This window comes from Centropristis striata, chromosome 12 (assembly GCF_030273125.1).
Source record: "Centropristis striata isolate RG_2023a ecotype Rhode Island chromosome 12, C.striata_1.0, whole genome shotgun sequence".
Lineage (NCBI taxonomy): Eukaryota > Metazoa > Chordata > Actinopteri > Perciformes > Serranidae > Centropristis > Centropristis striata.
The window spans coordinates 23785439-23810040 of record NC_081528.1 but is presented as its reverse complement, the minus strand read 5'-3'; the positions used below and the strand labels follow the sequence as shown (position 1 = coordinate 23810040).

General features: G+C 40.6%; 1 protein-coding gene across 2 annotated transcripts in view; it reads left to right on the top strand.

Moving 5' to 3' along the window:
* ppp2r2ba (protein phosphatase 2, regulatory subunit B, beta a) overlaps positions 1-24602 on the top strand; it is a 54307-nt gene that overhangs the window by 7871 nt on the left and 21834 nt on the right. The window contains exon 1 of one of the 2 annotated variants that reach the window (XM_059346134.1): positions 21443-22040. The exons of the other annotated variant lie outside the window; for it this stretch is intronic. Coding sequence (XP_059202117.1) covers positions 21971-22040 — 70 coding nt within the window. The 5' untranslated portion in view covers positions 21443-21970. Of the gene's footprint in view, positions 1-21442; positions 22041-24602 lie in introns of those variants that run through there. 2 annotated transcript variants of the gene reach the window in all.

The following is a 24602-nucleotide window of genomic DNA, read 5'->3' as shown; positions in this document are numbered from 1 at the left end:
GTCCGCTCCTCACTGGAGCAAAGGGAGAGAAACTCTCATACTTAGTCATATCCTAGATGGTTTGGTGTAATGTTAGAAATGGTTATGTTTAGACAATAGGTTTAAAATTGACATTTTTCCTTGAATTTAAGTAGGGTTTGGTATGGTTTAGGCATTGGTGGAAAAGTATTCAGATCCTTACTGAAGTAAAAATACTAATACCACACTGTGAAATTACTCCACTACAAGTAAATTGACTGCATTAAAAAAATGACTGTCTATCAAAAGTAAAAGTACTTGTTGTGCAGAATGGCTCCACTCAGATTGTTTTTATTTTTTCTAAATATGTTATTGGAGTATTATTATTGATGCATTTATGTAAGCAGCATTTTAGTTTTCACAATATGCTGTGATGACGTTTAATAAAAATGATCTTAATCACTTTAAATTGATCATGTTTTTAATGTTAAATCTTGACCTGAAAAGTATTGCTGTCAACTAAATGTAGTGGAGTTGCCTCAAAATGTAGTGAATTAAAGTATAAAGTTACATAAAAATACTCAAGTAAAGTACAAGTACCTTAAAATTGTACCTAACTACAGTTCTTGAGTAAACTTACTTAGTTACATTCCACCACTGGGTTTAGGTCAAACAAAGTACAACTGCATGCAAGTTTCAACACAAATGTCCACTGATTAAGTATGAGTTGTACAACTATTGTACAACTTTTTAATTCTACAATGAAATAAAGGGAAACACATGTCTGTCTAAAAGAAAGGGAAATCAACATAAAAGCTGATGCATGCTTTGGAAAATGGCGATTAGGAGCAACGTGTATATTTCGTGAGATGAAAACGTGCCATCAAGGTGGATCCATGGGAACTGGTATGAACATGACGTTCTCTTCCACAGCGAGAAGAAAACACCTCAACATACCAGCCTCTTTCTCACACAGCACTCATCCGCAGTCTCACTTTACCACAAACACTCCCTGCTAGGTCTCCACAGTGCGTCTATAAGAAAACAAGGAAAGGAGCGAGCAATTACAGTATCACCGAGACTCCCCTCACTCCTCCAGCCTCGCAGGAGGCAGCGTATCATTACAGCAAACACAGTGACGCAAGTCCCATTCTCTCCTTTCTCTATCCCAATATGTAGAGCCAGCATAAATGTTTCACCTGTGGCCAGTAAGTTGACGGTGAGGCACGGTGCTGGAGCCCCTTGTGTTATACGACATCGACTCTGCTCCTGTTGGGAGCTATAGAGCCAGACAAAGAGGCTCCTTATCGAGCCGGACTGCTGGGCCTTTGCTCCGGCTGGCAGGCTGCAGCACAGAGACAGACACTGCTATTGGGATTGGGGTATATATAGAACATCAGGATGGGCTTCCTCTTTCTCTACCGCTCCCTCTCCACCCATCTGTCTCTGTGGTTTTTATAAAGGGTCCTGATGGGTTGAGTGAGACCGGTTCGCACTGCCGCAATAAAACATTAAATCCTGAAGTGCATCTTGTATTATTTGCCATGCAGCAATGAAATATACAGCAACTGATAGAATATTCTTATGTATTGTTAGGTGTGGTGAACCGACTCATTAGTAAAGAGGTTCTAGGAGTGTCTTTGCTTCTGCGTTAATCTCTATTCTTCTATTTGCTTCTCATATGAAGCCTAAACGATTAAGTACTCAGCATACCCAGGTGACACACATGGATAAGAAGCTTGTTTGTATCGGAGCCCTTTTAAGTTGTGTGGATTTCGAAGAATAGACTCGCTTGGATGAAACTTTAATGAGGTTTTCGCAGCAGCGGAGGAGAGGATATACAGTTGATATGAAGAACAAATTGAGCTGGAGTTAATAAAACAAAGTGTTAGAGAAACTTTACATATTTGAAATAATGCAACAGAATAAAAATAATATGATTTTTTTTAGCTCTAGTGGCAGATGCAGTATGTATGTGTGTATTGCAGCTATATTTAGATTATCATCAGTACTGGGAGAACATTCATACAGAAGAAAGCAGCATGGCAGTTTTTCTAAACCAGTGTAAAAGCTAAAGAGAGAAAGAGGCATTGAGGAAGTAGTCCCACAACACTGTTTTAGGTGTGAAAATGAATGTTAACACTTCCCTCCATCAGTGAAGACTGTGGTTTTACTGTGCAGGTTCTAAATTAATAATGTGATGAAGACACCAACCTTCCCCAAAAGACCCCATAGGTCGTTTTCAGAAGCAGCTTATTATGATCCGTATTTATGTTTATTGTTAGGTGGCAACCTCTAGTGGCCAAAGCATTCATTATAGGAGAAAAAGGAGGAAATCAGGTGATGCAGTAAAAGAGCAAGAAAGTCACGGTAGGGAGGGTTGGGTCAAACAAATACTGAGTCAGTAGGCCGCTGTGAGTGTCCAGTGTGAAACCAAAGGTCAACGCTGGGTTATTTTACACAGGTAAGGTAACTTACGTAACACACTTGAGTAATGTAATAGTGATGGACGTTTGGTAAGAAACCTGCCAACCCGAGTATCAATTATGTAAACGAAATGTATAAAACGTAATCGCTATGTATAAAAACATGCATACATGGGCAAAATAAAAGATGACTTTTATCTTATATATATTTATATATATATACACACACACACACACACACACACAAGCACACAGTACTATGCAGAAGCCTGTTTCGATAACGGACGCTTGAAAGGATGAAAAAAGAGACTTCCTGTTGATTTTCAAACTAACTCAAGTGAGAATAAACTGTAAAGATAACGTCAAGGAGTTCAGTGTTTTATGTTTTATCCCCCGAAGAGGCATGAGGTTAGTTTTCACAGTAATCTTGCATATTTAAGTGTGTTTTGTGTTAAAATAAGTTTTGGATAAAATTAAACTTCGTGATTCATGCTAGCAAGGTTTGATACAGTAAGCTAGTTTTGCTCAAATTAATGCTCTGTGTGTTTTATAATAGTTCTTGCAACATTCAGTTTGCAAACTGTAGCTTTATCCAACTTAATTATCAGCTCATTGACTTATTCAAGTACGGCTGCAGAACTGAACGATCGGCCGTATTTCAGTTCAGTGATACTGATACACAGTCATAGATAAAATTTAAATAAAAAAATACACAGAACAATTAAAATTTCCACTTTATCGACCAAATTCTTAATGACCATTAATTGATTTGATTAATTGTTCCCATCCCTATCATGTACTATGCAGAAAGTGACGCACGTCCAAACACAAAGCAAAGGGGTTCTGTGAGTGTTTGTATAACACGCAGAGAGCTGTGACAAAGTGTTGGTGTCTGATGAGTTGAATGGGAATGCATTGTAATGTAGGTTAACTTACTTATGTAACTGAAGTTACCCAACAAGCTTAATCTAACCCAAACAATGACCTTTTCCTGAACCTAAGCAAGTTGTTTGGTTGCCTTAACCTAAACAAACTGTGACCTTTACATTCCAGTATGAGGACGTGTTGATCTCTTGCCTCACTGAACATTCTGCGTTTGCCTTTGGAGACATCTTGGCTGGACGCCCACTTCTAGGGAGAGCAGCCACAGTACTACATCGTCTCCATTTGTGGACAATTTGTCTAACTGTGGTCTGGTGAATACCTAAAGAAAGTCTTTGAGATGACTTTGATACCTCTTCCAGGCTAATGTAATTCAACAAATCTTGATCGTAGGTCTTGGGAGATCTCTTTTAGCGGGGCATGGTTTATACCTGCTTCTTATGAATAGAGTGTTATTATAGGTCAAAGTAGCTCTACACCTCACTAAATCACTAAAATATTTTTATTGATTGGATGCCAGGTTTGCCAACTCCTGATTTTCAGCTCATGATTGAGTCTTTAGCCCAAGGGTTCACTTACTTTTTCCACCAGCACTATGAATGTTTCATGGATATATTCAATAAGGACATGGAATACTACAGTATACTTGCTTGTGTGGTATTAGGTCAAGAACATTGTTTTTCTACACTTGGGACAAAGATGCAGATCACATTTTATGAAAAATGAATGCAGAAAACCAGGTCATTATGCTCCAAGAAGGGAAGAATGGCGACTCGAAGTTAGAGATAACAATGTCACCTGCTTTCAGGAGAGTGAAGAAACAGATTTGCTGGTGGTTTATCTCAGCTGTCTGTAGAAACCCAACCAAACCCAGAGGGGCAATGGCTGTGATCCAGTTAGATCTCGCTTCAGGTGCCCTTTTATAGTTTCCCAGCATAGTTTTTCAATATCCCTCTGAAAATAGCCGTCCATTGTTGCAGAGTCATCACAGCCCCATTTGCACGGAATAACCTGAGTAATACGGTCGATACGGAGCAGGGATCAAACCAAAACATAGTCTGGAGCACAGATGGCTATAGATAGAAAGCTGTTTTATGACGTGTTGGTTGCACCATGGAGGGAGTCTAGTGGCATTTTTGAGACGAGAAAGATACCACATCCCTCCTCAAGCCATACTGTAGTGAAGGCTTTTACTGTTCAGTCTGAATGGTGTTGTACACATAAGCCATGGCACCGGATAAATAATGTAGCGTAATGCTGCTGTATGAGGCTGCAGACAGCAGCATTACATGAAGTACCAGTCTGTCTCTGCCACCCCTCAACCCCCACCCCTGCACACACACACACACACACACACACACACACACACACACACAGTATATAACACACAACTCTGAATGGATGGATGGCACATGATGTCACATGATGAGTCATAAATCAGCAAACCAATTCTCTCCCTGTCTCCTTCTGTCTCGTTCTTTTTATATTTTTGTGTATCTCTGGTTTTTGACTTCTCATCTAGTCACAAATTGTGATAAACTGCATCTACACAAAGCACATTTATACCGATTCACACTGCCAGCCTCACCTTATTTATAGCTGGTATTGTTATGCAGGAGGGGAAGCGAGCAGAGTTCTGTGAACCGTATTAGTCATCAATGAGGCCAATTTAACTCTGTAAACCACCTGTAAGATTCAGGAAACAGCGCCAGTGTTTCATATCTGAAGTCATGCAGCTGTATCCCCATCACACATTACACAAATTAGACAAAATCTAACCACTTCCTGTGGAGTTCAAGCATAAAATTACTGCTAATTTGTCCATATCTTCTATTTTCTCATTTTATAATCCCTGGCACTAAAATGTTTCAAAACTTATTAGATGGACTGTCATATTGAATGGTCTCCTGACTCCCTCTATGCCACCCATCATCACATTAGAATTCATTGTATCCAGTACAACTGTTTATGCCCAAATACCTATAAATCTAAATGCATTCTAATCATCTTTAGCTGTATTTTGTGTTCAGTGTCAGTCAGTAAATGTTGTCATGCTAAACTAAGCATAGTTAACATTAAAGCTGATAAAAGCATCATGTTGGCATTATCATTTTGAACGTGTTGTTATTAGGGTGGCCAGTCTCCACACATTCATAACAGACTCTGTGTACTGTAAGCATATTTTTTCTGTTTACTGTTAATACCCGTGACATATCTTCCCAATGACATCTCAATGTTAAAGTCAGCCAAGTGGCTTCAGTTTCCAGAGTTAATCACAGTCCCATAATTTAAGCTATAGGAATCAATATTAAGAAAGGATTATATAAGACTATATAATACTTTTATTTATACACACGGTTTCCCTTAAAGTTGGAATCATTTTGTTTTCAGACACAACTTAGATATGATACAGTTAATTTAAATTCCCCCCAATTTCCAGTTATTTCCCATAAATTCCCATTAATTCACATGAAATGTTTCAGATTTGGAATTTTACAAATTTTTCAACTTAACTTCCCATGGAAAGTTTTCATAAACTTACCGTAAATTTTCCACCCCTTTGCAACCCTAGTTGCCATGCTGCATTTACAGAACCTAATGACTCTGACTTGGCTGTAGAACCTTTATTGGCGTTTTACCCACAAGGGATTTATTGCACTCATTTACGGTAACAAGCAGAGTTGTCATCAATTAGAGTAATGTTTGAGTTATCTTCACTTCACCTGTTTCACTTCACCGTCTGATTTTTTTCATGCTCAAGAAGCTATTATGTTAATATTTTCATTGAGCGTGTGCTCTTTATAGTTTAGAATTCAGGCCCAGGCTTCTAAGCTTCATTGGGCAAATTAGTACACAATTCACACATTCATTTTACAAGATGATTATAAAAAAACATCAAGCTGAGATGATGTGTGGCTCGCTGATTTTCATTACGAGCCGTTAGAGTATAACAACAGGCTGAATGTAAACAGAGAACTTTTAAGATAGCAGCTGACAGCTACTCACATAAATTGATTTGGCAAAGAGCCCTGTTGACCATCTTTGTCTCACTGGAACTGAACCAGGTTTTAAATCCCACCACTGACACCGTTACCGTACTCTAGATCCACATCTCCCTCTCCTCCAGTGGGATTACGCAGACGTGACTGAATGAGACTCTGTGGGATCAGCACTTGTTATCTCATTTGCTCGACATATTCACAGGCAGGCTCGAGAGACGGAGACTCCCAGGCTAATTTCTGTCAGAGGCCAAGGACTGGAAAAAAATATGTGCAGATTTTTGTCACTTTAAGTCACCAATGAGATGGAATCAAACATTTAGGTGTGAAGATCTTAGTCTGGGCACATTTTGTACAAGTTACAGGTCATTTACACCAATACAGAAAAGCAATTTATCTGAAATATTATCCAGAGTAACTATCCATCAACATTAAACATCCATTAACATTCACACATAAAGGTAAAAAATAATTTAGAGTGCCAGATTATGTGCACTTTAATGGGATTTGTTAGAGAAAGATGATAAAATATGGTGCCTCAGTACAATAACGTGGCATTAACCTTTAAATAAACGACCTTATAGTGTTACATCACAGTCTCATTTCACTTTAAAATGAGTCGATAAGTAGACTTTGTTCCCATTCTGTTATATAAAATGAGCTTTGTTCAGTTTGTTCTCAACCTTGGCTCTCAGTGATTAGCTCCCATTGATCTGACCAAATGGCTCTGTGACCCACCTAGCATAAAATGTGTTTGGAGGCCTGTTGTGTGACAAAGTACAATACTGAGCCTAAATTAGCTTTCCCACCAGCAGCCAATTTAACGCTCTGAAATGGCTTACAGTAAATGTTTTCTGGGGGTCGCGACCCCACACGACCTGAGCAATCTGTCCTGAGAGGCATTAAGGTTTTTTATATGGTTTGTAATGACCTACACATTGCCTCATAGCAGTTTCGCTCTCAGCTACACTGTGTAGTACACACTTTGGCAAAAACTGCACTCGGAAATAAAGCAGCTCAGGAGAGCGGCGGCATTACGGAGATGCAGACAGTTGGGTGTATTTCATTGAGCCCATCTGGCCTGTTTGAAAGTGTTGCTGAGTCTAAGAGAGGCGGTCAGGCAGTGGAATAGAGAGGGTGATGGATGGGGTGATGGATGCAGGGGGAGGGGAGAAGATGAGAGTGCAGATTTGGGGGGAAAAGAAGCTCTTTTCCGGCAGAGTTGAATCTCAGGCTTGGCTGCGGCACACTGCTCTGCCTGTTTTCATACCAAGCACTCGGCTCTGGCTCCTAACCAGCTTCGACCAACCAATGGCTCTGAACCCCACAACCCACCCACACACTCTCTTTCTCTCCCTAACATTTTGGCTCACCCCTGTGTCCCTCCTCTTCATCTTTCTGACTCTCATTCACTACCTTCTTCCTTTGGCTTTTTCATTTTTCTTACCTTCTTATGCTTTTTTTCCTCACCCCCAGTTGGGCTTTTTTTGTCCAGCCTTCCGGTAGTACAGAGGGGTGTGGGATAAGGCCAGAGCCTCCATGTTTCCATAGTGATACTTTGTATCCTGATGTCATTAGTATTGACGGTGTGCAGCTAGGCCAAGCTGTCCTGGCACAGGGGCTGTTTACTGTTTACCCCAAACTTAAACCATTCACTGGGAGGTTTGTGTGTGTCTGTGCATGTGTGTGTGACATCACGATCCAGTTTCTTTTTGTTTCTATTTTACATTAAAATCGGGATATAATCGAAAAAATAAGCAACAGATAGACATATGAGTGGTTCATTCGTGACCGTCTGATGAAAAACCTCTCGATGTGAAGCAGCGTGCTGTGGTTGGAGGAGGGAGCAGCTTGGCAAGGTGGAAATAGCTGTTTCATGTAGAAACATCCCTTCTGTCTGCTCGCTCACTTTATGATCACTGAAGCGTGTCTGTAGAGCACATCTCCCAGCCCGACTGCCCGTCCCCCTCCTCGTTCTTCTGGCTGCTTCACTGACTCGTCTGTCTGAGGAGATGGGCGCCTCCGTCGCACCACTCCCCTCGGAAACGTATATGTGTCTATCTGCTCGCCTGCGTGCCCACGCCTATGACCTCATGCATCTGTCGTGAATACTTGAATCAAGGGGGCTGCTCCTGCATCTCCACCTCCCACACAGTGTCGAGCTCAGAGCTCTCCTGCAGGCCCTCAGCTGGCAGGTTGTGGTCTCTGCGTTGCCAGAGTAATTAGTTCTGCTTGGTGTCGTAGGCCAGGGGTGGACAAAATATGGATCCCATATTGATGCTGTCACATCACATGCAGGGAGAGCACATCCACAATGCTCACTCAGGACACATGCACAAACATGAGCTTGTTTCTACATATAGAAATAAAACCCTACTCTTGTGATCTCATGTATGATAGAATGACTAAAGGTTGCCTTTGGAATCAGGAAAACAACACTTCCTGTTCCTGCATTGACTGAAATGTGAGCTGAGCCTTGTTCAGACAAGAACAGTTTATTTTTTCCAACCAATAACCAGAGAGCAGATACTGCATTACAACTGATATTTGTTTATCTCAGTATCGTTGTATATGTCTGGTAGTTATGTGTTTTATGAGCTGTTTTAAATTAAATTTGAGCCTCATTTTTCTTCATTTATTTATTATCTGTGCATGTGAATTATTTATTTGTTTTGAGGCATTTTGTGCTTTTATTAGTGAGTCAACAGTGGAGAGCTAACAGGAAATGAAGGGGGGAGAGAGAAGTGGAATAACATGCAACAAGGATTCCCAAGGGTTTTTGTAATTGTTCCTGCTGTCCATTTTGCCAGCAAAGCGATTTCTTCCCAAGGCAATTTCAAAGTATGTTATAGGGGTCAAAGTTCATAAACAATTATGTGTGACCAGAAGAGAGTCCTTTAGTGAAGTTTATGTACAAAAAGGCAGTCCAAAAGCAAAAGGCAAAAATCCAACAAAACCAAGAGAGCGAGCCAAGTTTCGAACCAGGAAGACAAAAACATGAGGGACACTAGAGAGCTGTTCACATGAGGGTAACAAACACAATCTGGCAGAGAACAAAGGGAAACACATGACTATATATACACAGGTTGACACGCAAGGAAGAACAGGGGCTGGGGATAATTAGAGCAGGTGTGGGCAACACAAGAGGCAGGAACTGTGACAGTTGTGAGACAGGAAGGTAGGTACCAGGCGGAACTAAAACAGGAAATGTAACAATATAAAAATAAAAGCATGAAAAAGCCAGAACGTGACAATATTAGGCATCTGCAGCCTGTGTTAGACGTCTTTGTGCTTTAACAGACAGTGTGATCCACAGAAGAGGGATAGAATCACAATAAGTGAATTTTCGACTGAAAAGATCGCAACTTTGGAAGATATCTCAATAACTCAAGCTGCTAAACCTTAAATTACCCTCAGCTGGACGTTTACACAGGACTATGGATTTACATGACATTATATTTGCATTTAGGGTATGCGGGTGGATAACCCCTCAAGGAACTAAGCATCCTTGCCTTGCATAGCTTGTCGAGTTGTTGTAACTAAACCGTCAACCCCATCAGGTTTAACTTGATGAGGAGGGTGGGTGAATGGAAAAATAAGACCTGTCAAAGGGCGAGTGAGCTCATCAAGAGTCAACAGCCATCCACATCTGAAGAGGAGACGGACACCACCAGATTATCTTGTCGTAAGAGGAAGACCTAGAAAGAATAGATAGACAGACAGATAGATAGATAGATAGATAGACTTATATATATATATATATAGATATACTTTATTTATCCCAAGCTGGGAAATTACAGTGTAGCAGCAGCATTACACACAGAGACAATAACAACACATTCAAATAAAAACAACAACCTAGGCATACTTCAAGCAATAAAATATAAAAAACAATAAAACAAAAACAAAGATAAAGTGTCTAAAGAAGGAGTATGTATTAAGGAGTAGAAGATAATTTAAAATGGAAAGAACTGGTAAAAAACATTAAACTGTTAAAATAATTATTATTTTTATTATCTGCTAAAAGAGTACAGTCAGAAGGTGAGACTTGTTTCCTGATATCAGTGACTTTGTTATAAAAAAAGGTTAAAAACCTCCCACATGTCTCTTGTGATGGATCAATATGATCAGTGAATTAATAACCTTAAATAAAACCTTGGGGTTGGAATGACTGATTAAAATTAGATTTGAAAAGAATTATGTTTTTGCTTCTTTAACTGCTTTTTGGTAATTTTTCATAGCTTCTTTCCAAATCTCATAAAATACTTGCAAACCTATTAGTTAAGTGATCATATGTTAAAATCCTGTCTCAGTACTAGGGCCTGAACGATTTGCGATTTTTACAGCCAATACTGACTTCAGAGTGGAAAAATTTGCTGACTACAAATGTGGCAGCTGATAAGAATTAATATTTCAGTTAGAATAAAAATACACCTTTTCTTGGTGATTATGCAGCGATATAACTATGCAAAGGTTCTCAGAAGGCATCTTTTTTTAACATAACTTGTTTAAAAAAAGCTGTTACCGAATATTTAACAGAATATGCACAATGTACTATGCACTGTCAACTACATCACCATCTTTTGAGAAGAAGTGCCACAATTTACTGCCAGTTCACCGTCACTTTTCAGCCATTTATAGAAGATAAAGGACAGAATGTTTTATTTGTCCAGCGCTCTGCTAAAAAAAGGTCTACACCATGCAACAAAGGTCCCAAGGTCGGAATAAAACTCATGACGTAGCAGTTATTTGCCTTGTAACTGCTCCAGCACAGGTGTATTTGATAACATTACTGAGAGCTGCAGAGGCCCTGGTATCTCTTTTAGATAATGTCTTCTAGGGATCATATTACTTAGATTTGTTTCATGAAAGTGTGACTCATCTTATGTTCTTCTCTTTACGACATGAATGAGAGCAGGGGTGTGCAGTGATGAGATCTCCGTTTATCCTAATTCCTAAATATTGCTAAAATGATTATATGAATTAAACCTCATTTATCTTATACAAGCCGGTAATTCATTTATTTTTTCATCTCTTTATGGCTCCTAAGAGGCCCCTAGGAGAAGTAATTCAGACACAAACAAGATCACAAAATGATTTTAAAAAATAGTCTCCAGCGATTAGAATGAGCAACAGATAAGTAAAATATTAGTTTCTTTCTATGTCAAATCAAAATGTCTGCTGTGAATAGTTCCATGCATATCATACACTACAGTGGGTTGTTATCAGCTCTTCTACTCTTCCGTATCCTTACTGGTATCTGCCTCTAAAGTCCAGCATTGTTGCAGCTCTATACTTTGCATTTGATTTGATTAATTTATTCCCTGGAGTATGCTCTAACTGATGCATGCCTAATCCTTAAATCTAATTTTGAGCTAATCCAAACAAAGACTAACCCATTATAGTGTGTGCTGAATGAAGCTGCAGTTGAGTGTGTTTGTGTGTGTGCATAGCACTGTAAGTTTCACTGACAAATAGTACAGGTTATGTGTTTCATGCAGTATGTTGATATCACCCAGGTTTAAACATGTAATATATCCTTTTGCCAGAGGGTGGTGCTCTAAGATCAGCTCTATTAATGCTGAAGGAAGCTTGCTCATGTTATAAAACTGTGCAATGCATAATATATAGAAAGCATAGATAGATGGATTTACTTCATACTACACATTTGTAAACTTCATATATATGTAAATGAGATATCCCATTAGATATTAAGATTGTATAATTTATATTTTTTCAATGTTTCTTAATACCTGTGTACCATTTCACAAAGTGTTTCTGACAGACAGCCAGCATGATAAACAGACAGATGGACAGACCACTTTTGCCAGCCCGTCTCCTCACACTCCACTATCGGAGAAATGGCGAGACCCCGAGGCTGCTTTGCAACAGAGAGCCCTCATGGAGGATCAATACATTGAGCAATAAAAATTAAGCCCTGTTCAAATGACAAATTGGCTGTGTGAGCCAATCGACATGTTTCTATTAAAAACAAGTGGCATGAATTTATCGTCACAGTGGTGGGGCTTGATCCCACCTTAAGCTCGTCTTCAAATGTGTGTGTGTTTGTGTGTGTCTAGTTGAATAGCGTGGATGGACAGCTTGCCACCCTGTGGGCACCACAACTACAGTCTATCTGTGATCCACGCTGGCAGCTGCTCTGCCAAATGGGATTTTCCTGGAGATTACAGCCTCTAAGTGTGACACGCTTGCATGTGTTTGTCTTTGTTGTTGACGGAGTGCGTGTGAGGACTATTGTAATAAAGCTGTATGGGTTTTTTGTGTGTGTTTAAGTGTGTGCGTGGGGGTCTTGAGCCGAGGTGCACAGAGAACATGTTCGGTTGTCACATGGGGCTGGTTGGAACATGACTGAACGGTCTCTGGCAGGCTGCACGCAGAAAAAGGGAGGGAATGGTTCAGATGTGGGTTAGGCTTTTTCCACACTGCTGTTAACCTGATTACCAACATCCACCCTTGATGAATGGACCTTATCTTATTTAGGTAGCTAGATTCTATGGATGGTAAAGGACAGGATGGTGTTACTGTAGATTAGCTGTTCGGTGGCTACGTTTTTTTTAATGAAATTGTATTGGAAAACCAAATAGTTTTGCTGCTTTTCTTACACACTGAATGCAAGGCAACTAACAATTAATAATCTCCTGATAATATTCTTGATAAACTGGTTATTTTGTCAATAAAATGTTCCCGACTGAAATATTTCAACAAACACTGAAAGGATTACCTTAAAATTTGGTTCAGATATTAATTGTGTTCAATTAAACATGTTAAAAAATGACTTTGTGTCTCACTTAAAAGTCTAAAATTGCCATAAAATTATGTATATTCATATAATTTTCCACTTCTCCAGAGTCATTTTAACCAACATAAGTCCTGATAATAAATTCCTTATTCTATTAATTTACTATCTGAACTTTAAATGTAAAAACTACAATCTTACAGCCAGGGCTCTACACTGAAAGCCTGATATAATAGAAGAGTCTTATGCTGTAATGCAGTGTGATCAAAAATAGGTGAATGGGTTTCAATGGAGACATTTTGTCCTTAAGGGTCTGAGGGTCTGTATTTGGGCTATACAGTTTATGATAGACTTATAATAGGAGCTGAGACTGAACTTTTGAAATAAAATAATAAATAAAACACCCTTTCCAAAATCTAATGGTGCAAAATGGTCAACTAATTAACTCCAAGAGTTAAATAATATTGCCAGATAATTCAAAAAATAGATAGATATTCTGAGAAATTACATTTCAATTTGTTTTATTTAAATACATATTATAGTTATAAATTGGAGTTTTTTCATGATTGTATTCAATCACTCAGTCTGTGAAGCAGCACTAGGATTGGTCACTAGATGCCGTCATCATAACATTTTTCACTCGGACTAGTTCAAAATAAACTGAGCCGTTCCATGTTATAAAATATTAATATGAGTAGCACTTTTGGGTGAATTCACCCTTTAACCTATTTCCTGTTTGTCTCGGCGTCTGCTGTGTGAAGAGCTGTCCGCGGTGCTGAACATAAGCCGTGCATGGATCCCTGGTCATGTATGGGGAGGTGGCTTTGTAGTCCCTCACTAACCTGCTTAACCTACTTTCTACTTGCCGGTCTTTCATCTGTCCACAGAGAGGAAAGTGCTGTAGGATAAATATAGCGTACTTAGCAACACACACAGTGTCCAAGCTTCCAGAGCAACAAGGAGGAACACCATGCTTTGTTGTGCTTCTGCATCCTCACCCTTAATGCATCACTGATCATTTCCCTAATGAAATCCAGCTTCACTCGGAACATGAACTCCTCATGTTCGGCCCATTAACCCAACTGGTAGAAAACGTGTTGGGACGCGCTTGAACCTTCATTGAGATGAATATGACCAAAATAATGACATTTTAAGATCTTAATTGTCCAATTATGTAGACAGCTGTTGTGCTGCATTGCAATGCCAGTTCAATTGCAGTTTCCTAGCAACCAGAGAGGTACAATGCAATGATTTTCTGTTAAGTGGCATCATTTCCTCTCAGCGAGACCAGACTGTATATTCACAAAACAAATCTAAACCTGCAGTGTGTGCAAGCTTTTCCACCTCCAGGCTAAAGTTTATGGTGCTTTACCGCTTATTATATTGGATAAAGCAGAAACAATTGCAAGTGTGTCTGTGCGTGTGCGTTTTGTGATAGGTTCCCCGCTCATATAGACATCCATATGGGTCATGTGTGCATTTGTATACCCTGGAGGTGTGTCAGCCTCGATGAAATAGCGGTGCTGCAGCAAACAAAATCATTTCAGTTGATTAATGTTCATCCAAAATGCTCCGTCCTGAGCTAATCATTGTACATGCATTCTTTTCAATTAATTCATTATCAAGGGAGGTAGAGAGAGGGGGAAGGCTGGGGGAGGGGATAGAAGAGTCAGGGGGAAACAGAAAATCCAATCCTGCTGGTCTGAAGTCTCGGAGCAATGGAGCATTAGTCTCATCCTGATGTAATTGGAATGACACCAAGAGTAAAGCCCGCTGATTTAGGGACAGCCTCTAGGCTTGATTTAATGCCCTCTACCAAAACTATACATCCATCTTTTTATCTTTTTCTCCGTTCCTCTCTCAGGCCCCAACGCTCTCCTCAGTGTTCCTCCCCCACCCTGTCTCGCGCTCTATTCATTCACCAGCTACTGCCATGCATCTCCATCTGTACTCTATTAACACAACAGTAGCTGCATTTTATAATATTTAAAGCCAGAAGGTTATAAACTCCCACAGAGCGAGTATTTCCCTGCATTTTACTTACTCCCTATGGCATTTACACACTTGAATGAATGTGTTTTACTCTCACAGAGGTTATGTTTTATTACTGAATAAATATCTCCAGAGAAAAGAGCAAAGAAAGGGCAGACTAAGGCAGGTGTATCCAGGCCAGGGTGCTGCGTCCCCGGGGTTTGCTGCTGCTCTGTCCCCTGACAGATGGACGGCCAGGGCAATCCTATTACCCCCATGTGTTTAGCTCATCTTAATGCCAGGGTGGGTTGCATGGCTAATGGAAGGCAATGAATGTTTGGAGGGAGAATCTCATGCTACTGAATGATCTCTACGTGTTTAATAACTTTGAGGAGCTCTAAAACCAGCAAAGACGCAGTGAAAATTACGAGCATGACGACTTTGCAGCTCAGTTAGTGGTCTCCAACACAGCCCGTCTCACTGAGGGATGTCATATTAAATCAGCTCAGCCACTAAATAGGCTTTACTGTATATATTTCACATAGTGATTTCAGTCATCCATGCCCAGCAAAGATGAAGAAAGTGACTTTTGTAAAAGTCCCATCATGAACTTCGTCCTTCTGGACTCAATTTGCGTTGAAATGCTTTTTTCATTAAAAGTATTATAGACCACAGCACAGCATTACAACATTTACATGTCAGATTATGGCATTTATGATTCCTAAAATAATAATATATGTCATGTCTTACTAAGACATTTAGTGACTATACAATAAACCTGGAAACAAAGACAACAATGCTCAGTGTAGTGACGATTAGCTCTATTTTAGCTGCCACTGGCTGCTTATTTAGCTTTTACACCTGTGCTCAGTCAAACAATATGGTCATTGCAATACTTTGTAACATGGATTTGTTTATTTTCTCACCAGCAATGCTGTCCATCCCTTCCAATAAGTTTAATCTTTAGGTTTAAACCAATTAACAGAACTGTTTGCCACTTATGTTAGCAACACCTGCCGCAAATGCCACAAACTTAAATAACCTGCTGCCAGCCTTGGCCCAAATAATACACCTACATGGCTATGGTTCTTACATTCAGTGTTAAATATGAATATGTATGGACCCTTCTGACCATCATTTCTTCCGTAATTGTGCATGTTTTCTGAAAGCTTACTGATACTGAAAACAGAGCAATACCACCAGGAATCATTAGGGCGGCAGGGGGAATAGTTAAAGACACAATAATAACATTTTAAATATCAAATAATTGTCCGTTCTCACCGAGATCACCGCACTACACTGCCTCTGCTTTTGTCTCATTCTTAAGTTGTACATTATTGCTAACTCCTCCACTATCGCCATGTTTGTTGTGGTCAGAAACGTTTGACTCTGAGCTGCCCTCTGCTGGATGCATTGCTTAAGCTCAATTTTCATACATAAAGGGAGCATAAACATAAGCTTATAGTCCAGGTAAAGCAAGAATATATATGTGATCTGAGTTTTCCGCACCACTGAAAAATGTGTTATCAAACACCCAGACAAATTTGAATCGGAAAAAAAAATCGGCAAGAGGAAAAAAATAGGTTTTAAAGTAGTTAAAAAATGAGCAGTAATCTGCTCTGAAACGATGGGGGCGTGTCCGCTGAAGGCACTGAAATATGATATGTGATATCCAACTTGTGCTGTCACACTGGCTCTCTGTCCCTCTCAAAATTTTCATGCCAATACCAAAAATCCTGAACACACATTGTAAAATCTGTTTTTATACAAATCTCTGATTTGACTTTATCCAGACTTTAAGGCTGACTTTCATCCCTCTGTTCCTAAAACCACTAAGTGCATTTACATGTGGGTTATGGCTGTATATGCCATGAGATAATATATAGATGTGTGGCAACAATTAATTTTAATCCCTGTATTAATCCAGCCTCTAGCCCAATATCAGCTCGGAGTGGCTGCAGCACCCCGCGACCAGACTTCGGATAAGCGGTTAAGGATAATGGATGATGAGTGAATGTATTAAACCACTGTGGGTAATATTGTAAATCAACTGGCAGGAATGCCTTATAGATGCAATAATACAATATAGAATATTCAGCCATGCTAGAGGCTCTATGGTAATGACAGTATTGGTTGGCTAATATGTAAATGTCAGAACACTAGGATGGTTAACTTGTGGAACATTATATCTGCTAAACATCGGTCTGTTTACATGGTCATATTGTGAGCATGTTGTGATGCTAGCATTAGCGTTTAGCTCCTGGCAACAATATGTGCTAGTACAGCCTGACAGAGTAGCTAGCTGGCCTGCAGAATCATCATCGTGTTATATGATTTTTGCATCATGATGGAACTTTATTTTCTTGGCACTTAGTTCACTGCATTAGCCAAAAATAGACATTCCTGTCTGGTTAGTTTATTTATAAGCAACACAGACACCAATGCTACAGATCATGATATGCATCAATATTGCCGATTATTGGAATTAATCTCATTATATTATTAGATTAAGATTGGCACTGTAAAACCTGCAAACTCGTACATAAAAACTTTGATGTATTTAATTTCTTCATTCTTTCCAGAAACAAGATTGCACTGACATACTAAAATGGTGTAGAACATTTATGATTTTATCCTAAAATTCAGAGGAAATCATTATTTTCATTCCAAAAAAACTTATTTGTGTGGAATCTTAGAGGCATTTCCTTTTGTTCAGTTATAATTGATACAATTTCATGAACTGATTTTCACAGAGCTTCTATTTGATGAATCTTTAAGGCATTATAGACGTGATTATTTAACTGTTCAAAAGGAAACCAGCTTCCAATCTAATCACTGTCTACCAGTCAATTCAATTTACTGCACAAAATGTTTTGCACCATTAGTTGTTCCATATTTTCTACTTTACCCTTTGCAAAATATGATTAACAATATGGCTCTTAAATAGATTCTGCATCGATCCGTCTTAATCTTGTATTCGTTGGATTAACTGGATGGAAATAATCAATATCTTACCCTATTTAAACCAGACATTATCCAGCGGTCAATATAAAATTGACTGCAATTTTGAACTATGGGGGAATTGCAGTGAAGGTGGAGAATAAATGCGGTGTGGTCAAACATCTATACTCATGTGTACGTGTGTGTGCATGATGCTGCTTGGTATGCAGACGGCGTCTTTGCCGCCTGTAGCCCTACGACGGCATCCCCAGGTCAAGCAATTACCACACATCAAGGAAAGCAATTGGGCATGACTAGAATATCATTGCCATGTGATTGTGTCCCTATGTTTGGGTTCCTAGAGCCTAATTTAACCCACTTTGTCCATACGATCGAGGAGAATTGAGGACACGCTCTCCAATTCCGGCGGGCCCCCCGAGCATTTCCTGCGAGCCTGACACACAGCAGCTGGGCTGGAGACGCGCCGTCACCGGTCTCTCACCCAGCCGAGTGGGAGATGGGGGGTAATGAGCGAGAGAGGTGAAGTAGCAGAGGAGAACATGTAGCTGGAGGTGGAGGAAGGAGTATTAAATGAGCCATAGGGTGCAGAAACTTGAGGCTTTCAGTAAAGGATCTAAGAGTATGCGTGTATCGACCTGGAATCACTTGTATGGCGTCAATTAAGAGCTAGACTGGTGTCCAGACAGGGTTGTTGCCCTGAAATGCCTTCCACTGGTATAAGGAGGGTTCTGACAAAGTCATGGAAGTTTGGATGATGCTTGATGTTTTCAAGATTAGGAATATGCTTGAATTTGAATATACTAATATATGCTTATATTTGAATATATTTTGAATATACTACTTTGACTATACTGAATTTGAGTATACATGTATACTCTATACTTGAAAAAAGCTTGACTTTCAATATAGTCTGGTGTTTCATCTACAGCCTCACTTATGTTAAACAAAAGTCTTTTAATATTTGAAGTGAAACCCATTGTCATATTTATTTGTTGCCTCCTTTCATCAAATATGGGATGTAGAACCACTCTGCCCCATCATATAGTTGACCATCTCCTTTTTTTTTTGCAATGTTTTGCAACATTTTGCAGCCCACTCGATATAGGAATATAGTTAAAGAATATATAATTTTGGAAAAGTTCACATAATATACATTATATGGCAGCCGATATAGTAAATTTATAAGTTGGAATGAAAATAGACATTTTCCATGAGGATTTTACACCAATATGACTCTAGAGAGACTAATAAGGCTGCTTTTTTAAACAAATGATTTAATAACAAGAACTGAGAAAACTGAGAAAATAAAGAATAAATAAAACAAAAATATATAGCTAAATAAACACCAGTACTGTATGTTCACTATTAGCCAATTGCTGACCATTTAAAAAAAATTATAAATAAAAATGTAAAAAATACTCAGCACCATTTGTAAATTGCCCAAGCATCATTGTCTGAACTGTACATTCTGTAAAAAGTTTTCATACCAGCATATATCGGAGAAAAAAATGTCAATATCAGGCGATATATTTGTCTGGCTCCAGTAACAATTTAGATGTGATGACAAAGGGGTTGAGGTTCTGGACATTTTTGGTTTAGGTACATTGAAAGTGCTTGAATATCACTGTGTGCACCCTGTATAAGAGTCAGTGTGGTCTCACTTTGACTTGTGAGGAAAGCAGGGGGTATAAGTAGATGGGGGTTAAAGGGAGAAGAGATTGGCATATATACAGAGGGAATGGGACGGAGGCAGGGAGGGAGATGGTGGATGTTATTAGAGAGGCAGCATTGATCCCAGACCCTGGCTCCGAGCAGCATTCCCCACTTATTCCCTCATTATACAGTCAAATATCTCCGTGCCTTTCACTGCCACCCTTGCCCTTCATCTGTCTGTCTCATAATTTTCCCCTTGCCTCCCAACAAAATCTGACAAACCTGACCCTCTCATCCATGCCGCTTCATTCTACTAAATCCATTGTTTCACTGATTCCATTTCAATTTCATTCCAGTCTTGCCGCTCAGCTGTAACTTAGCCGAAGTCTTTTTTTTTGTTCAAGAGGAGCGCTGTGTGTTTCTTTTGTCCTTGTAAAGCCTGTTTAAATATTGATAGAGATGGGAAGCACCGCTGACCACTCAGTCAGATCTGAAAGGGTCAAGGATGGCAGACTTTCTCTGCAGATTTCATTAAGGGAGCAGAGGACTGTAAATATGGAAGCATGTGAAGCACGGCCCCTCGCAGACGCTCCAGCAACCTTCATTATCCCCCTGCATGGATAACGTGCTGTAATGTATTCCAATGGAGATGGAGGTTGGAGGGTGATGGGGTGTAAAATAGTATGTGTAGGAAGGCCCTGTTTTTCTGCAACGCGCAGCCTGCCTCCCTCACAGCCAGATACCCATTAGTACAGGAGCAGAGGATTGGATGTGCAAATGGTCCCATGGATTAGAGCGCTAATGCATTTAGGAGAGGGGGCTCCACAATCTCTTTATGGCTGCTGCTGCTGTGTGTGTGTGTTGAGGCTCGTGCAGGGGAGATACCCAGTCCCTTTGTGGAGCCTGAGAGATTTAGGGTAAAGTGAGTAGATAAGGGCAGGGATGCACTGAGAGTACACACAGCACACTGATGCGACACACACACACTCATCAAAGCTTATTTGACCAGAAGAAGGCTCGTTGTGTGTGTGGCGTTATTAAAACTCAGCGTGGAAATGAGATCTTTCCAGAAAGAAGCGCAGACGGCGGCCCTACTAATCTAATTAATCAGCGTCTGGGATTTTTCATTTTCTTCTGCCCTCTTTTCTGTCCCTCCTTGTGGCTCTCCAGTCTACTCATCCTCCCCTCTCGTCTCTCTCTCCTTTGTGTCCCTCCCTGCCCTGATTTCTCTGAATCTGAACTTCACGCCCTGTGTCAAGTGTTTGGACAGAAATGTGCCATGTCATGGGCTCCCTAGAGGCCTAAGACATGTTATAAAGCCTCTGTTGTCTCCTCTTCATATAAGCTGCTCTTAGGGGAAGCACAGAAAGAAAGTAGGCTCAATCTGCTGTGACTATCGTAGAGATGCCTCTGCAGCAGCATGGTGATGCAGGATCTACCGGGCTTAAGAGGCAACCTGCTACCAGAACATAAGGCAGCTGTCGGATTTACGCACGAACCTTGTAGGTGGTCAACAAGCTGTGAGTGAGCAGAATATGAACTCTTCCTCTGCTGGTGGTGCTGGTTCGAGTGAGCTTCACATTTGCTGCTTGTGGGTTGTGTTTTTTTTAAAGAGCCAGCCGCCAGGCAGCATGGGAGGGGCCCTGCTTTGCAGAAGCAGCATCACAGTGGGTAACTATACAGCGTACAGCTCTGCTCTGCGCTATCCGACACAGTGAGTCAGCTGAGCTGCAGGGATCACAGGCGCCGGTGAATGAATGAGAGAGAGAGAAGAGGAGAGGAGAGGAGAGCCTGCAGGGTTTGGATACAGGAAGGTGCCGCTGTGGAGATGCGCGGAGCTGAGAGGCTGACATGGAAATAGTGAAGTGATCGGAGCAAGCTTGTTGACGCATAATCCCGCCCGCCCCGCTGGCACTGGGAGGGGGCAAATCTAGCCAGCCTAAACTCAAATCCTCCACAAGAGATTTACGGAGTGCGCTGCTGCTGCTGCTGCTTCAAGAAGACATTTCTTTCATTATTTTTTTTACAGGCGCGTTAATGAGCACACATAATAATCTTTGGAGACGCATATGAGGAGCTAACGCGATATCATAATTACGGTATTTAAAACCACTGTTGGAATCGGCACTGTCACTGCGTCGCGGACGGTTGGATGCGCCCTGAGGTGTGGACAGGACCTGCCCGTACATCACCAACACCACCATCGTCATCCGCAGGTATTTGATCGTGATTGTGTTGATTACACCGGAGATCTGGAGCCATGACAGGCCCCCCGCTGGTCCCACAGCCCGCCTGCTGACTGTACCGGGGCAGGATGGGAGCAGGTCTGCCGCTTTCAGGATCCCGAACCAGCCGATTTATCAATGGAGGAGGAGAGTGACACCCGGAAAATCAACAACAGCTTCCTTCGCGACCACAACTATGCAACCGAAGGTATTTTAAACAGATCCTGTTTGGAAAAAAATCCTTTTGAGCTTTTTTTTTTTTTTTTTTTTTAACCGGCACAGAAAATAACCTGAGGCTGTAGCTAGAGGGATGCTAAAATCACAGCAGAAATAAGTCACTGCATAGAAATATTAAAGGAGCTATTAAGCAAATATCATAGCACATATCATGTAGGCTTCAATAAATGGCCTGGGTGATTAAGAAAAGGCATTATATTAGGCTTTATGGTGATGCTGCTTGGCCCATAAATGCCATTTAAAGCGCATTTAATCACCTCACACGCTATAAGCGGCTATAGGGGTATTAAAGGAATATTCCGGTCATTTGTCATCAACATGGAGCTTTAATGTGTGGTGTCAATAGAAGGAGATGATGAGGTGGCTTCCCATCATACCTGCTATTTTATGACCACCCTTACTGAGGGGAATCAGGGCTTTAATCTGTATGGGCTGCATTGGAATAAAACCTCCTGCACAGTCTGGAATCTGTGTAGTAAACATGATGCACATAAAAGGATGAATTATTGATGGAAAAATGTATTTTTCTCATTCTGTGTTCACTTTTTGTAGACAGAGCAGGTGCCCTAATTTTAAGAGGCAGTGCACTGAAATATGGATCTCTCTTTCACACACACACAAAGCAGTTTTGACTCATAAGTGGAGCTTTGAACAAAAGCTGTTTCCTGCAGCTATAAATGCAGCTCCTGCACATGTGTTTCCTCCTCGTTGACCACACATCAGCCTCTTGATGATCAGCCTGTTAACTAATTGATGGGAAATAGTTCCCTTATGTTCCACCAATCAGGTGCAACGCTCCCCCACAAGCTGCTTAGAGCATTGATCAACACGAAACATTGATTTACAGGTAAAACGCTATCATTAATCTCATCAGCACCTATAGGTCCTCATTAACTGTTCATATTACATTTATTTTATTATGCAGATCAGATAGGGATGTTAACTGCTGTGCTGATATCAGTGAGATAATAAAAACCGGTGGGAACTGAAAGATCATACCCATTAAAAACAGACTAAACATAATGTCATGCTGTAAAAAGACACATTGGCTGTAAATATATGAAATTACACATCAACACCTATTTTAACCACAAATTAATGCAAGATTTCAATCAGCTTCTAATGTGGATTGCTATTTTCTTCTCATTAATTGTCCTGGTTTTTTAGCAAATACTTGATGGTTAGGTGCTGTATAGACATTTAGAAAAACTACAGTTATTGGTCTTTATTGTTCAGTTTGAAACACTGTTTTATTTGCAGTGTAGTCAGTTTCAATAATAGTCTCTACAGCACTGGGGCAGCCTTTAATTTTTTCACACCAGACATATTTCACCACCCACTTACCATGCGGTTTGAAAATAGAAAATCTGACGAAAAAGAAACATATTTGAACCTGAAATAATGAAGAAAAATCCCACAATCTTCAAATGTTCTCCAGGAATTTGATAGAATAGAGGAGCTAGAGAGTTGAGGGGGGTAGATATGGGCTGGTGGAGAGTATTTGTGGCTGCAGGGTGGGTCAGAGCCACACTCAGCTCAGGTTACTGGTGCCACTGCAGGTTGAAGGAGAGACAAAGTCAAAGCTCAGAAGACAGGGAGTCTTATTTTTGCAGTTTTGCCTGTGTTTTTTCTCCTTCTTCATTGAAATATGGCAGAGCATCATCATTCGCTCCGCTCCTGCTCCTACAGATGATTCCCTGTCACTGCTAAACACACAGCCACTGGTTCAGAGCCGGGAGAAGTGAAGTGGGGGTGGGAGTGGGTGTGATGGATATCTTTGTCTGATGTGTGCGCTGAGATGAAAAACAGTAGGGGATCTTCCTGTTCCAGCTTCTTCCTGTCTCACTCTTTCACTCTGCTTCATCCATTTGATCAGGAGAAAGTGGGCGAGAGTTACCCAGGGTGTAAAATGTGTCTCCTTAAAGCAAAAGGACTGTCTGGTCTGCGGCCCATCTGCGCTTTTCAAAAAAGGAATGTCTACTTTTGTTATATTTTATCGCTGTAATTTATGACTGATCGTCACACCTCATATACCATGAATGAGTGTGTGTGTGTGCCCATTCACTCCTTGTCTACTAAGTGGTATGAAGCCTGTCTGAAGCCAAAGATCATACGGGCCGGTGTCTGCGTCTATCGCCCGTCCTCATAAATTCACCAAAGTGCACATGTTCCATCAGGTCCGGTGTGTTCGGACCACACACACACACACACACACACACACACACACACACACACTCTCTCACTCACACAAACACACACACTCAGGTCCCTGATGAGTGGAGGGGAGCTGGTTGGGATTTCCCTTCAGGCTGTGCTTGCCCACAACAGCAGGACACTTTAATGATGTCACATTTTAATGATGTCACTCCCGCTGACCTTTGGTTTGCACCAATCCCACGCCTCAGTGGGCCCGTGGGCGGCTACATTGACCCGGTGTGTGTGTGTGTGTATTAGAGCCCGACCGATGTACGATTTTTGAGGCCAATACCAAGTTAAGAGCGGAAAAGTTTACCACTTACATATAGACGACAGC